Genomic DNA, 16,641 nt, shown 5'->3' on the forward strand with positions numbered 1-16,641 from the left:
CGCCACAAACCCAAGTGAATTCTTGACAGCACTTACAGGGATAACTCAGCCCTTTTTACTCCTTCAAATCTAAGAGGGGAACTAATCTTCTTAAATGTTCCTGAGTTATAATTTCACTAAATATTTACTTGCTTTTTTCAGATATGCTTAATACCAAGTGTTTAGCCTTTAAAAACCAACTCCTCACAGATTTCTAGTGGACTCACTTTTCTAGTAAAGGTCTCACACTCTCACTCACTCTTATACACATTCGCATAATCATAGTATGAATTCTGATATGATAAATTAAAAATATCTTTCACTGCAGATGCTATATTATACAGGGATGGATAGGTCAGAAATTATTGTATGTAATGAAAAAAATTATGTCACAAATAAAGCTCCACCCAGTTGCTGATTTTCTGTATGAAACAGAAGTGGGCTTTTCATTTATTGTGGGTAAGGCCATGCCACTGGCCACGATCAGTTTCTCTGGAGGCCACCACCACTGACCCCCAAAGCAAAGCAGAGGGCTGGGGCGCATCCCCATTTTTGATGTGCTGATGGCGGATCCCCCACCAGCAATATGAATACTTTTTTTTAAATATCATCCTCTCCTTGAACATTTATAAAAACTATCTACAATAGTGTATCATCCCTAGTAGAAATTTCAGAAGGCGTCAAATGATCGTGCTCTTTAAATAAAACTATAAATACCCCATGTATTCAACCTAGTTTTTTTTTCTCAACTTTTTTTTTTTTTTTTTTTTGGCAAATTAAAAACATGTATGGCTTCCTCTCGCCGATTCGCATGTTTGAGGTCTAGCTTGGTATCCTGCGGTAAAAGTACATGTATCCCAGATCTTTAGGGGGCCTTTCTGAGGCACAAACTTTGTGGTCATTGTAGATCACCCATCTGAAAACAAAAGACAGAAGCAGTTGATGGATTTAAGTCAGTTCCAGGAAACTGCATAAAGAAGTTACTGCATCACATGGAACACAATATTTAAAATAACCAAGATGTTTTAAGACAACCAAATTCAAGTTTGTTATGTAAAAAGGAACAGAATGCTGATGGGGAATCACAACAGCTTTTTGATTCTTGAGCTCAATCAAAAAGTTGTTACTAAAACGTATCAGGAGCCTCCAAACATTTTAAACCTTTGATCCCACAGCTCCCCTTGTAGAAATCCACAGATAGCCTCAGAAATTGAGTCAAAGAATTATGTACAATAACATTTCTTTCAGCCTTAGGTATAAAACTAGCTAAAATCCAGAATTAAACATCCATGCAGTGAACTATTATAGGATTATTAAAATTTCAAAGGATATTTGGTGAAGTGAGAAAATAATCACAATATAATATGAAGTAGGTAAAAGTAGGTTACAAAATTGTATGTACTCTGAATCTACTTTAAGCTTTTGGAAAAGCTGTAAATACATATGTAACTTATATGTAATATGTGTGTACACAGACATATATACACCCTCCTCCAATGAGACCAATAAAACAAAGAACAACATATCATAACGTAGACAATGTTATCTTTAGGCTTCCAGGGTACATATTCTTTGTATGTTTCTACTTTGTAAATTCTTTACAATGAATTTTAGTGCTTTTTTTTTTTTTTTCAGCATATTATGGGGATACAGATGTTTAGGTTACGTATGTTGCCCTTGCCTCCCCTCCCCCCATTTTTAGTGCTTTTTAAATTATAATTAACCTATTTTTCTTTAAAAAAGTATTTTTACAAGAGCTCTATCATGCTTGGCAATAAGAAGAATTCCCTATAAATACAAGTCCCTATGCTCAACTATTTTATTAATCAAGTTGAGAAGACAAAATCAAAGACACACCAAAAAAGAACACAATCAAGCCCACGTGGGAAATGGCCACTCCTGCAGTGGGAGGCGTGGAGCACGAGGCCAAGCTTGCGTGTTTCCCCAGTGACCACGTGGCCTGAGCACTGCCCTCAAGCAGGGGCACTAACCCATAAGATGCTCAGTTCAGAGCTACAGGAAGGGCACCACACACACTGATCCCCTTGTTTAGTTGGGGGGATCTGGCCCAGGGAGAACAGCAGCCTTCCATTCTATAACTGTATCATTCCTGGTTCACTACACACCTAACAATTCTACTTAATAAGCCAAGAAGCCAACTGCAAGGCGGTAATAAGGCAAAGCACTGAAGGTTTAGGGATGCCAGACAAAACACAAGTTCCCAGTTAAATCTGAGTATCAGGTAAGCAACTAATAATTTTAGCATAAGTATGCTGCATTTGTCCCACGCAATATTTGGGACATGCAATATTTGAAACATATTTGTGATAAAAAATTGTTATTCATCTAAAATTCAAATTTAATAGGACATCCTAATTTTCTCGTTTCATTGACTAAATATGACAATCCTATGGAGGTTCCAAATATGGCATACATTTTGCTGCAGTATGCATCTTTATTTTGGGAAATCACCTTGGTATGATGGTTGAATGTAACTTTGAATACCAGCTCTGATACAGCCATTAAATATTTACTAACTAAGGTCAAGCTATTCAGCCTCCCTGAGCCTCACTATCTTGATGTGTACAATGGCATTGAGCGTACATTCCTCACAAGACCAGTGTGAGAAGAGAACCAAATGAGATAATATATGATGTACCTAGTAGAGTGCCTGGCATATAGTAGGTGCTCAATAAATCACTGCTATCATATACCTTCTTAAAAAGACTCACCTTCCTTCCTTCTTGATATGGCAAACATAATGGCCACTCATTGTAGATGTTCCCATGTGACTGATGAATGCAAATAATTCATACACTGTGAAAGAGGAAACAACTCAGTTAGAAAGCAGCTTTTCTAGAATTCAGAGGACTTCTGAACAGAATTTAAAACCAACAATAGTACAATCTAGCAACTGCTTAGATTAGAAAAGCAAAGTCTATTTACCTTGCTATGTTCACACACACATACACACACACACACACACACACACACACACACACACACACACCAAAGTGACACTAAATTCAACCTGCAAATGCATAATAACAAAAGCAGGACATAAACTATCAAAGCACAGCTAATGTTAAATTCAAATCTAGAAGGGGATTAAAAATCCCACAGCCAAGTCTGGTGGCAGCTCATGGGTCTAAAACGCTAATCCTGGCTCTATCACTTCCACACAGCGTGAGGGTGGACAAGTTGTTTCCTTTCCGTGAGCCTGGTTCTTCATGGAGACTAAAAAAAAAATCCACCCACTTCACAGGGTGGTATGAGACTTAAATGAGCAATTCGGATTAAAATACCGTACAAATGTCAGAATTATAAGGAAGAGAGCAGATAGCTGTTATCATTTATAGAAAGGGATAATGCTTCACACAAGATTTTTGACTTGCTCTTCGTTATAACCTATGTGGGACCAAACTCCAGGCTTGAAGCTTTCTCAACAAGAAGATATACAGCCTCTTAGAGGATGAAATCAATCTTGATTCTCTAACAAGTACCTCCCGCCATCAAGCCCAGAACTCTGTATCAAATGCATGTTGAATCAATCTCAGTTTATGTCCCTTTGGCTAACCCTAGACCCACACGACACAAAGTGGGTTCCATGAACTAGTACCAGTCCACTCAGCAAACTGCTACAGACTACAATGAGATAATATAGACACTGAGAGCATTTACAAGCTTTTATATTAATCAAGAGTAGTATTATGTCCTTTGAATTTAATAGAAAAAATTTTTTATTACATTTCCCAAAAAAGTATTAGTTCTGGACAGACCCTATCTTTCACCCCTCTCTCTCCCATGCTTTCTCTCTCTTGCTTTTCAAGCATGCTCATTCACTTAGCTGTCAATCCCCGTCCTCATCTTACTCACTCTTCCCAGCATCACACACTGTTGATCACCTTCTTCTTCCTCAAATACTTGGCCCCAGGACATTGCTCTCTTGGTGGTCCAGCTGCCTCACTGCTTGGTCCACATTTGTTTCCTTTACAGGCTCCTCCTTGTCTCCCTGACCTCTTTATGTTGGTGACCTGGGACTCAGACACACACACACACACACACACACACACACGCGCGCACACGCACACACACACACACACACCGCCATCTTGATGCTCTCTCTGAGTGTTCTCATCTAGTCTCATGGAAGTAAGTAATATTGTTTCCTTAATTTCATTTGCTGAATGTTCATTGCTAGTGTATAAAAATACAATTGAATTTTGTACATTGATCTTGTTTCCTGCAACCTTGCTGAACTCATTATTAGTTTTAAGTATTTTAGTGGATTCCTTAGGATTTTCTAAATACAAGATCATGTAACCTGCAAATAGACCAGTTTTACTTCTTCCTTGATAATCTAGGTGCCTTTTACTTCTTTTTTCTTGACAAATTGCAATGGCTAGGACCACCCATACAATGTTAAATAGAAGGGAGGACCTCCTTGTCTTCTTTCTAATCTTAGGAAGAAAGCATTTAGTCTTTCACATTAAGTATGATGTGAGCTGCGGGTTTTGTGTATTTACTCATCATCAAGTTGAGGAAGTTCCCTTCCACTTCTAGTTTGTTTGGCATTCTCCCCTCAGCCTTATCCATCTCAGTCAATGACAATTCTATTCTTCCAGTAACTCAGGAAAAAAATCTCAACTTCTCTCTCACACTCTTTATACCCACTCAATCTACCAGCAAGTCCTGTCAGTATTTTCTTCAAATATGTCCAGAATCCAAGCACTTTTTACAACCTCCACTAGTAACCTCTGATCCAAGTCACCATCTCTCGTCTGAATTATTACAATAGCCTCTTCACTGGGCTCCCTGCTTTCTCCCTTGGCCCCACCTGCTATTCTCAGCATGGCTGCCAGAGCAGTCTTTTTTAAATGGAAAACTATTATGATCTGCCCAAAAGCCCTTGCGTGGCTTCCTGTATCTCAGAGTAAAATCTTACTCTTGCAACATCTATGAAGTCCCCCCGCCTCCTCTCCTTCTTCCTCTTACTCCACTCCAGCTACCCCAGCCTCCTGGCTGCTCCTCAAACACACCCAGCAGGCTCTGTCCGTCAAGCCTGTATACCTATTGTTCCTTCTCTCTGAAACTTTTTTTTTTTTAGATGTTACACGACTCACCCCTCACTTCATTGAGGTCTTGGGTCAAATGTCACCTCGTCGGAGAGGCCTTCCTGAGCCACCCTTAAAAATAACAACCCTCCTCTCCACACCCACCCTCACTCCTGTCGCTCCAATTGTCCTTATCCTGCTTTCCTGTCCACAGAGCGGGATGGAAAAACTGCCATGTCACATACTTACTTGGGCATTTATCGTCTATCTCCTCTTACTCCAGGCTAGAATACAGCGCTGTAGGGACAGGGGATTTGTTTGTTTACTGGAAATATTCCAGGCACAGAAAACAATGCTTTGCATGTGGTAGGTACTTAATAAGTATTTGTTGGATGTGTAAATAAATGAGTGAGTGAAAGAATGACTCTTCACTCCATTTCCTCACTTGTTTTTATATCTTGTTATATTGTATGTATCTTTATATACATAGGGGTATCAACTAGTGAAATAATTACTTAATCAGAAGCAAATCAGAGAGGATGGCCTTTCCCATAATTAACTAAGTTTCCGTTGCTAGCTGTCAAATCCATTGACAAAAAAATCCCAAATGTGAAATCAGAAGCCAGGCAAAAACTGTTGTGAACGACAATCACTTTGCCTGGTTCTTATTTTTTGAAACAGTGACCTTGCCCTTGCCCTTGTCTGCCCTCCTGCTGGCCTCCCACCCCTGCCTCACTCAGTAAGCAAGAAAGGATGTGGGCTGAGACCTTTTCATGCTTCTTGGGCTCTGCTGGTTTTTAAGCCTTTCTGGAAGAATGTGATTAATATATCAAATTCCAAATCTTCAATTTAAGAGACACAGTGCTGCTCTGCCAAAATGCAGCTGCCCTCTAAGAATTTTCATAAAATATAGGACATTGTACCCCAATCAAAGCTTTTTCCCCAAGGAACTGTCCCCCCAAACAATGACTTTAGCAATTCAATAGAGTATTTAATGAGCACTTCCCACCATAAGTCAGGGTCACATCAGTGAAACACTGCAGACACCAACACAGCCAATGGGTTGACAAAAACATTTAGACATGGAGAAAGGACAAATCCATACATCCCAGTACACCCAAACATATTATTAAGAACCCAAAGATATTTTCCTCCCTTTGGTTCCAGGAGTGGGAAACCTGCGGCCTTCTGATTTCAAGATTGTTCTTTTTTAAGCACCAAAGGGGCAAGAAAAGCTTCATCTTTCTCTGCTGCACTTCTTTTAATAAAAGGATTTGTTCTGCAAAATTTGGATTCAGTCAAAAGGCTGCACTTAAGAACCTGGAAGGCCACATTTCATTTTAAGACTGCAGGTTCCCCTTTAAAAGGTTAGCATAAATTTTAGTCCTATAATTAAAAGTAACCATGTTTATCAATATAAGCAACTATTCCGTGCATTATTCACGACCTCCCACTAGGAATCAACAACAAAGGAAACAATGTCTTTCAACACATTTGCAGAAACTAAACAGGTAACAAATTTCAATTTATGTTTGTTTCCAAATAGAAAGTCAAGGTGAATAAACCAGACAGGGAAGCTACTACTGATTCTTCTCCAAGTTCCCAGAGACCTCCTTCCTAAGGAAAAAAAGAAAGTATGCGTACATATATATATGTGTGTGTATATATATCTACACACACATACACACATCACTCCAAAATAACATTTACTCAAAAAAAAAAAAAGAAAAAATAGAAACCCCTTCTTATGTAAATAGAAAAGGTAGTTTGAAATAAGGTAAGCATTTCAAAAATATTGACTTTCAAAGTACCTAGGAGAGCTAGACAAAACTGACGAAACCACTATACCACTATGTCCTACACCTCTGGACAGTGTCCCTTTAAATGGCCAGAATTAAATTAATTCTTCCTTCCTATAAAAGTTGCCCTTTTTGAACTCTAGAAAATCTTTCCAACCTCCCCAATGAAGATTTTTAATATCAAATTTTATCACTACTATCCTCACCCAACATAACAGCAATTGAACTCTTGATTTTGTTCTTTGAGAAAGCACAATCAGAGACATTATATGAAACTTGGAAGGTAAAAGAGGTCGGCAATGTGCTCTTTCAATGTCACCTGGAAGAAAGGCCACCCAACGATTGTACAGGAGAGGGACTGGCAAATATCCATTGGCGAAATCTGGCCCATAGCCTGTTTTTGTAATATCCAGGAGCAGAAAGGGGAGAATATGAGATGGCCATGTTTATGGCCCTAAAACAGTTATTATCTGGCCCTTTAGAGAAAAGGTTTGCTGGCTCCTGGTCTAGGAAGATGAACTTAGTTCATTCCACTGCTTACCGCTTATTAAAGGCCACATAGTTAGTGAAGCTACTTGTTAACTTGTAGATTTTTGCCTGGTAAAGAAAGAAAAAAATTTCTGTCCAGTGGAACACAAAACCTCAAGGATTTATGGTCCTGACAGATACAGACTAATTTTTAATCTAACCCACCAATCTCATCCTGACATTTCTTTGTTAAATTGTCTTTATATATCCTAGCTTTACAGATGTTTTTAAACCAGTAATAATATCTGGCTGGTTCTCTCATTAATTAATGAATTAAAGAAAACCTGTAATATGTGTTCATTTTATATTTACCTGAAAGTTATGATTTTGCCTTTTTGAAAATTATGCTGTAACAACACATAATGACAAAAAGCAACTCCCTTAGATTCAGGAGTGCCTTTAAATGACTTTATTTTTATAAGCTATTACAGCATCTACATATATTTACAAAGCAGTGGTAACTCGTCAGGGCATGACACATTATTTAGTCAGTCTACAGAGAGTGCCTCACAGAGCCATCAGAACATCCTTCAAATAACCATCAAGACCCCAGGGACTCCACAGTCTGCTGGTGAGATAAATTGGGTTCTTATCTTCCTAACTTGAATAATTTATATCATTATCTGTCCCTAACTCCTTAGGTACAAAGGAGTTGGCGGGGGATAATGTCCCCAATTTACTAATGTTTGACTTGAAAGCACCCTACATCTGCAAACAATTTCTGCCAACAGCTTGCTATCCCTCATCCCTGCACTGAGGAAAAACTCAGTCAGGGAAGGAGGAGGAAAAAGGATCTGTGCAAATCAGTAACATCTTAGGCCAGCTGACAACATGGAATCTTAGAACTTCTACAAACTGCCTCTCCCAACCCCAGCCAGCTCAAAATTACCAGTCTCTCTGTAATAACGCCTAACACTCCAAATATAAAACACTTCCCTCCCAGTTGAATAATTTTCAATCATTCATACTTCAGCGTAAAGTAGCTTACTGCACAGAGTGGCTTTCTCTAAACTTTCAATAGCACCACTGAAAAATAGGAATTGCAACAAGTGCTAAGTGGGATGGGAATTAGAGCCCAGCGGCATGAAGTCAGTTTATGTCACTTTCAAGTAGACCACTGGGGGTTAGCTCCCCCAAGGAGCTGTGCCTCCTATTCTCCAGACCCTCTTTTGGGCCACATTCCTTAGGGAGCTCAGCACATTAGCAGCCCCACCATTATGCAAATGAAATGTCTCCCTGCTCCCTTGCTGGAAAATCTCAGCTGCTGCCGCAGATCTCTAAACCATTACAGCGATGTGGCTGAAGGAGCCAGAGCAGGTTTTGAGTAATCACAGCCTAATCGCAAGTTAATTACATTGGCAATCAGTGAGTTCTTTTATAAAAAAAATTAAACACTCTTTAAGTGCAACACAAAAACAGAAATGATTTTGCAAATAGCACAATCCCAGACAGGTCAGAGTGAAGGTCTGATTTCCCACTGTTTTGAAATTTTTAAAAACTCAACGGAAAGTTAGGTGCTAGCCCTAAAATGTGTAGAATGTGGCAATAAAAAGAGCCTTTTGAAAAGTAGACTCTCGCCTCCCCATTCCAATACAAAATGCGAAGGGAGATGATTCGATGCGGGGTAAAGGAGAAAGTGCATGGGCTTCGAAATTAGACGGGTTGGGCCTTGAACTCCAACCCGTTCTCCTACCGCTAGCAAGTCCCTTAACTTGTCACCATTTCCTCATCTGAACACCCACCTGTAAGTCGTGAAGGAAAAGTGGTCGAGGAAGTGCCTGGCACAGTCAGCATTCAATAAATAAGAGACAGCTACTGCTTCATCAAGTTAATAGCACTAACCTTTTTAAGCCAATTAGATACTATTTAAATAAAAATGTTTCATGCGATAACATTACTTCCTCATTCAGAAAGATGGAAATAGTGCTTTTTAATTAACATATTTACTAAAGGAAGAATTTGATACAAGTTCTTCTTTAGTCCCTGTCCTTGTAATAATCACTTTTGTCCGATTCAAACACCTACCTTATTATTTGCAGAGTTAACCTGGTGCAGTGAGGTCCCAGTAGCCACTCCCCTCCTTCTTCCAGTAATAAGAACCCAATACTGCTTTTAAGGTGCTAGTTCTCAAATCTAAGCTTCATCTGAATCACCTGAAGGACCTGTTAAAACAGAATACTGGGCCTCCCCAGAGAGTTCCTCATTCAGCAGGTCTGGGGTGAGGCCCAATAAGGTGCAGGTCTAACAAGTTCTCAGGTGAAGCAGATTCTACTAGTCCAGCCACACCTGAACCAGTGCTTGGAGGAGACCAGCCCTTCCCTTCTCTGCTCACGTGCTAGGGAGGAAGATGTCTTCACCCTCGGGCTCCTCCAGGAGTAGGGCCGAGTCAACCTGCCTCAGTGACTGGTATAGGGCTGGACACATAAAATGTCTCAGGTTCTCAGGACCTTGGCTGAGACTCTTTCTGCTAGATTTTAACCTGGAAAGATGCAGCTGTGGGAGGCACTGGCAGCCATCTTGTGGCCATTAGGAAGAGCCCGCCCAGGACTGGAACCAACCCCCAAGGGGCCCATCTGGATAAAAGGGTTTGAGTCCTGAATCGAGGCCTGCCTGGAGTTAGGTCCCCCTGGGACCTGCCAGCTTTCATGAGACAATACTTCCCTTTTTGCTTAGAGAAGTTTGTGTCAGATCTCCTGCCACTTACAACGGAACCCCCAAAACTGAGGTTGTTTTTATTTGTTTGAGCTCCTAAACAGCAATTACTCTTACCATTTAATTGTATTCAATGCCCCCAAGTCAAATATCTCAACCAATTTACCAACCAAAAGAGAGTAAAAAGAAATAACTTGAGAATTTAAACAATCTACCAAAACGGAACACACATCTCCCCAGGTTAACCTACAAATTTAATGTACTTCCAATCAAACCCCTACAGAATGGCCAATTACAAGATCTGCAACTTTACAAAATTCAGCAGTAATAATTTAGAATATACAATGGGGAAATTTTTTATTCATAAGTAACACAAAAAATGTGATTCTGAGGCATAACTAAACCAGAAAGGCACAGCATGGTTATGAAGAAAACCATGTACCTTTGCAGGGAGTGGGAGGGATGAAGCGAAGAGGCAGCAAAATATGTTTCTGACTAGAAAAACTCAATTTTGTAAAACAATTGGGTATTCCCAAACTAATCAACAGTGTATGAAATTCTCATACAAATCAATAAAAACAGCTGACAAGCTCAATAAAAACCGGAAAATTGCCAAAGGAAGTGAGGAAGCCGTTAACAGAAGAAAAACAAGTAGATAATAAAGATACTAAAAATACGAAACATGCTCAACTCAACAGCACTGCTGGGGAGGGCTGGGGAAACCGGAGTCACCAGTGTGGCCAGCATGTGCCCCAGCAGCGCTGTGTTTCTGCAGGGTCATGTGATGGTAATCTGCATTAAAAATTTTAAAATATGCATTTTTCACTCAAAAACTTCACTTCCAGAAACTTGCCCTACTAGAGCTCAAGACTGTTCATTACCTTATTTCTAATAAAGCAAGGAAGGAATGAATGAGGGGATGATGGAGAGAGGGAGGGAGGAAAGGAAGGAAGGAAGATGTTTAAGTATTTATTACCTGAATAGGGATTAAAAATCAGACATTTGTTGTACTTCTGTGAACTGAATTCATCCTTTAAGAAACTCATTATTTAAAAATCATTGCTATCATCTTCTGAATGTGGAAATACTTTCATTATTTGAAACTCTTCTTGTAATACTGTAGTCATTTATTTAGAAGATACCTAACTGGCCTAAAATTAGGTATAAATTAGGTATACAAATTTTGGACATGTTTATAATAGAATATGATTATATGATTAACATATGTTCAATGATATACATTTACATATAGGTGCACCCAAAGGGGACAGCAGGTCACAAAATAGTACATATAGAATAGAATGTTACATTTTGTAAATATATGTATTTATATTCATTTTTATGTATTTACATTAAAAGGTCTAAAGAATATAACTAAAACTTTTTTTGGTTATTGCTGGGTAGTAAGATTATAATTTTTAATTTCTTCTTTTCATTTATATTTTCTCAAGTTGCTAAAATTAATATATCCTTTTAATTATAAGAAAGACAAACAATATAAATGTTAATTTTTTTACAAAGGAAAAAGTCAGCAATGACTGACTATGAGTTGAGGGGCTAATACAGCAAAGTACAGCAGGTCATCATTCTCCTTTCCTTTGATTCATGCAATGTAACACGACAGTGTACTGCCAATCCCTCTGTGCAGCACTTAGTGGAAGCAGCAAAAAAACGACCCCTGAGATTGCTACCTCCTGGCATTCATTTGCTTCTGCATTCAATCAAGTTATTTGCTGATCCCCTACCATGGGCCAAGCACGGTGCTGGGGAAGCTATTTAAAAAACATCTGTTCTTCAGACTAGAAAGTGAGTCTCAAGATGCATTTGGCGAGTTAGAGTGGTTTCTGCTTTTGTTTTTTCATAATTAGATTTTTCACCTACAACTGCCTTCATACCCTGCATATCCTGTATGTGATTTCTGGTCTTGTGTCTCACAATGCTCCTTCCCCACTCTCGCTCATAATCCCTGGAGTCTGACCCACAGTGCCGTAGAGGGTGCTGGAAAGCATCATCATGGCGTCCTTGACACACCTCGAAACCCAGCAGTGCCAGGAATATCTGCAGATCGCCCTGGTGCAGTAAGCCCTGAGGAGATGATGTAGCTGCTGCTTATCATTATTGACCATCTGCGAGAGAGTGGCTGGTGCCTTCAATCTCCATCAGAAGGAAGGAAACGCTAAAGATCAGACCCTCCCTCCCGCCGCAGCCAAATACCTTGGCAGCGTTACAACAGCCCCATTTTGTGGTTTATTTCTTCTGCGAGAAGAACTCATCATCTCCAAAGAAAAGTCTATTACAGAAAATCAATGAAGAGTGAACTGACGGACATGTAACATGTAATAAATCCTGCTCGTGAATTATTGAGTAACTTGTCCATTACAGCTTTTAATATTTTAGGCAAGCCAGTGATTTCTGAAAAGCAATATAAGACTCTTTCAGTGGATATGGAAGTTGGGAGAACTACATCTCATCCTTTTCTTATCCAGTTGAGATTAAAACAATTTCACTGATGAAATTCCTATTTTATATTTAAAAGAAGAAAAAAGTCTCCCTCCCACCCTCTCTCTCTAACTAGATCAATACATATATGTTGGGTCTGGTAAGAACATTAATGAGTGTATCTACAACTATATGATTACAGGGATAAATGCTACTGATGTAAATTTAGTTAAACCCAATTATTATTTACTCAGTATTTTCTAAATACTAGACACCATAAGCTTTATAAAAATAAAATGGCCTCTGCCCTCCACCTCCCAGTCAAATGATAAGCATAGATAATCTACATAAATAATTTTATTGCAAGATCAATTTGATGCCTCTAACAGCAGAATAATAACAATGCATTATAGTGGCTACAGGCACAGCTCCGGGGGCAGACTGCTTGCGCTGGAATTCTGGTTCTACCCCTCACTAGCTATGTAACCTTAATAAGCTATTTAACCTTTCAGTTTCTTCACCTGTAAAATGAGGATAATAGTGGTATCTACCTCATAACGTTCCTGTGAGGATTAAACAGGGCACAAATGGTTAATACCGGTAGAGTTACTACTGGCGTATGAGGTAAGCATGGGCTGATTATGATGAGGATCTAGGAGTGCAGTTCAGAGAAATGGAACCGGTGGCCAAGTTCCAAATAACGGTAAGAATTTTAGTGTGCAGCGATGGGAGAGAAGGGCATTTCACAAAGAGGGATTAAGCTGAGCAGAGGCCTGTAGGTAAGCGACAAGGGAGGTGGCCATGGCTGAGTAGGCTGGGGGTGGCTACGGTACCAGGCGTCCCAGCTGTAGGTACAGGGGAGCAGATAAGTAGCATGAGGTAGGCTGGGAGCTGACTGGAGGAGGTGTTGAATGCCAGGCCAAAGAGTCTGACATTATTCTGCAGGTAATGACAGCCCGAGAAGCAGGGTACCACAGTGGTTACAAGCACGGATGCCGGATTTGAACATTGGCTCCACCTCTTAAGAGCTGTGTGACCCTGGGCAAGGTACTTAATCTCTTTGTGCCTCTAGATTCTCACCTGTAAAACTGGTTGTGGTGAGGATCAAGTGAGTGTTGATATGCAAAGTGCTTAGAACAGTGCCTGACATGCAGTGACACACATAAGTGTTTGCTATTCAAAGGCAGAACAATGGCCTATGGCCCCTCTTCCTGTCATCCTGAAACAGCCCTTCAGAAAGTTATTAGCAGGTGGTATTGGTCATAGTATGGTCAAGGACTTAAGGATATGAGACTGCTTTTCTACTACTCAAAAAATACCACCATGAAAATGAATGCTCTCTTTTTGACAAAAGCTCCCATGGTTCACAGAGAAATTTTACCTCAAAGGAACAGATGAAGTCAAAGCTGACACTAAACTAAAGCACACATACTACGAAGCCCAAGACTTCAACAGGTCACCGTGGCCTATGCAAAGTGGCAAAAGGCACCATCTATGAGAAGACGGGATCTGTGCTAACTTTTGAATGACGGTTAAAGTCTGGATACGTAGCGGTGGGAGGGAAAGGCATGAGCTGAACGTATAGCTGTGACTGCTCAGACAACCTCTAAGGCAAGAACTTACTTCCAGATCCATCCTTGACTCTAGGTCCTTCAGGCTTGGCCTCAGAAATAATGTTTGCATTGGCATTATTCTCCATCTCGATCACAAAGTCACTGTCCTCTTCAAACTCAGGGTGGCTAAAGATCCAATCCAGTGCTCTTTCCAGGTTATGATTCTAATAAAATAAAACATTTTTACAATGCATGTGGTCCTCAGGCCTCACTATATCCTGACCATTTGAACCAGATGTCAAGCAGATGGGCAGGAGGCCTGAATTCATCAGTCCTAAGTGCCTCTGAGTAAGGAGCTCTGACTCTGCATATGAAATGCACGTTCGGTTGGCCTCCTGCAAGTCTCCCTGACGGAGGTCTGTAATTGGATACGCTGGAAAACAGTTCTGAGCAGCAGTCAGCATTCCAAAGGCCACATCAGTCTCAGCTCAGCATTTCTGTGGGTGGACGCTGCTAATGATGGGTACAGAATGCCAAAGGGTATGAAGTGCAGCCCTTTCTAAAGTCACACTAATTGCACACACCACTACTTTCTCTACCAACCATGTTTTCTGCAGATAATTCTGCAAGATAGAGGGGTGCCAATGTCAGTATTATGTTAGAGCCTCTTCTCCCTGAATGTTGGTAGAATGGTTGGATTGCAGTAGAAACAGGATTAATGCCTTGATTAATGATGACAACTCTGGTTAGTTAAGCACAATTGTTTTAAACTGAACTCCACGCAGTTCAAACTGATTGACCATAAATATATTTCCACCTTCCCCTGTTTGCAGCAGACCAGCCTGCTGTTTGTGACAGCACTGGCAGGTTAAAGAATTTGTTTAGATATAGTCAGAAGCTCTAATGAAACAGGCAAATAAAATAAGCAGGGCACAAAAAAGTACCCCAAGTAAAACAAACTCTGGTTGAGATATTTTGAACATTTTAAAGGGAAACAGATGATTCCAGCCACATTCCTACAAGACAGTCAAGGGCCACTGTGACCTCAGCGACAGATCCTAGCAGGCACCCAGTTGGTTTGGCAAGAAGTAAACAGTTGCAGACAGTCATTCAAAAATGGATTATGGTGTGGCAAGGAAGAATAGGGGTTTTGTTAATTAAAAAAATAGAAGTACTTCCCCTCAGTATTAAACAAGTATCTGTACTGCAGGAGGAAGACTTCTATCTACCCTGTAGTTTCATGGTCCCTTCTGTCCTGATAGTATCAGGAAGTTCATGACTGCTACAAGAACCTTCTCTTTCTGCAGAGAGAAACAGCAGCAGAGAATTCCAAGGAGCCATTCAGTCTTCTATGAGGACTTTTGAGAAACATTTCTCCAAGGTCTTGGCATCGGAAAAGCATTATCTCTCTTAAAGAACTTTCTTATTGAACGTGGAAACTCATGCATCCCTCCTTGCTCTAAGGCCACAAGCAAGCTCCAAGTCAACCTGTGACCCGCTGTTAACAAACACTCAAGATGTTACAAAGCTTCTTTCAGTTTGGTCCTCTTACTCCAGCTTTATTATCTCCTTATTCTTAAATTCACTGTATGATTTCTCCAATCATTTATTTTAGCTTTGCAGATACTATATGCAAATAAATCTTTATGGGCCTCGGTGGGGTATAGAGTCAGACAAACATGATTCAAAATGATCAAAGGCCACTGGAAAGTCTCAATTGCTATGAACAGAAATACAAACACCTCCAATAAGAGAAGGGCCTTCACACACAGCCTCTCATGCTTACCGTTGCTCGTAGTGCCTGAATGGCCTGATTTCTCTGGAATCCCATGGAGGTGATGATAGCTACAATTTCCTCGGGAGGCTGGTTATCCAATCCAGTAGCACCAAAAACAGAGGCTCCAGCAGAAGCCGCCCCTCCATAACCAGGCATGGTCAGCGGTTCAGCAAAATCTGAAAAAAATAATCACACTCAAGATTTTTTCTTTTCTTTGGTCTTGAAATAAACAACATTAAGAAGGAAAAATACCTGTAAAGTTACAATAATCAAGACAGTCCAGTACTGGCATAAGGAAAGACATGTAAGTCAATTGAATAGAATTGAAATTCTAGAAATAAACCCATATATCTAAGGTTAATTGACTTTCAAAAAACCATCAGTGAGGAAAGGACAGTCTTTTCAACAAATGGTGCTGGGACAACTAGATGTCTACATACAAAAGAATGAAGCTGGACCCATACCTCACATCATAAACAAAATTAACTCAAAATGGATCACTGATCAAAATGTAAGAAATAAAACTATAATACTCTTAGAAAAAAACATAGGAGTGAATCTTTGTGACACTAGGTTAGGCAATGATTTTTTAGATACAACTCAAAAAGCATAAGTGATAAAAGATTTTTTAAAAAATAGATAATTTGAACTTCATCAAAATTAAAAACTTTTTTGCTCCAAAGGATACCATCAAGAAAGTGAAAACAGGCCGGGCGCGGTGGCTCACGCCTGTAATCCTAGCTCTCTAGGAGGCTGAGGCGGGTGGATCGCTCAAGGTCAGGAGTTCGAGACCAGCCTGACCAAGAGCAAGACCCCGTCTTTACTAAAAAATAGAAAGAAATGATCTGGACAACTAAAAA

The 16,641-nt window shown here is 39.9% G+C and overlaps 1 protein-coding gene across 1 annotated transcript in view; it reads right to left on the reverse strand.

The window, feature by feature from the left end:
- Positions 1 to 729: 729 nt before the first annotated feature.
- USP13 (ubiquitin specific peptidase 13 (isopeptidase T-3)) overlaps positions 730 to 16,641 on the reverse strand; it is a 105,271-nt gene continuing 89,359 nt past the window's right edge. The window contains exons 18-21 of the mRNA XM_012639387.1: positions 15,791 to 15,957; positions 14,075 to 14,228; positions 2,712 to 2,796; positions 730 to 895 (exon numbers count right to left, since the gene is read on the reverse strand). Of these exons, the coding sequence (XP_012494841.1) occupies positions 802 to 895; positions 2,712 to 2,796; positions 14,075 to 14,228; positions 15,791 to 15,957 (500 nt within the window). The 3' untranslated portion in view covers positions 730 to 801. The remainder of the gene's footprint in view (positions 896 to 2,711; positions 2,797 to 14,074; positions 14,229 to 15,790; positions 15,958 to 16,641) is intronic.

Source organism: Propithecus coquereli, unplaced genomic scaffold, assembly GCF_000956105.1.
Source record: "Propithecus coquereli isolate 6110/MARCELLA unplaced genomic scaffold, Pcoq_1.0 Scaffold14, whole genome shotgun sequence".
Taxonomy (NCBI): Eukaryota; Metazoa; Chordata; class Mammalia; order Primates; family Indriidae; genus Propithecus; species Propithecus coquereli.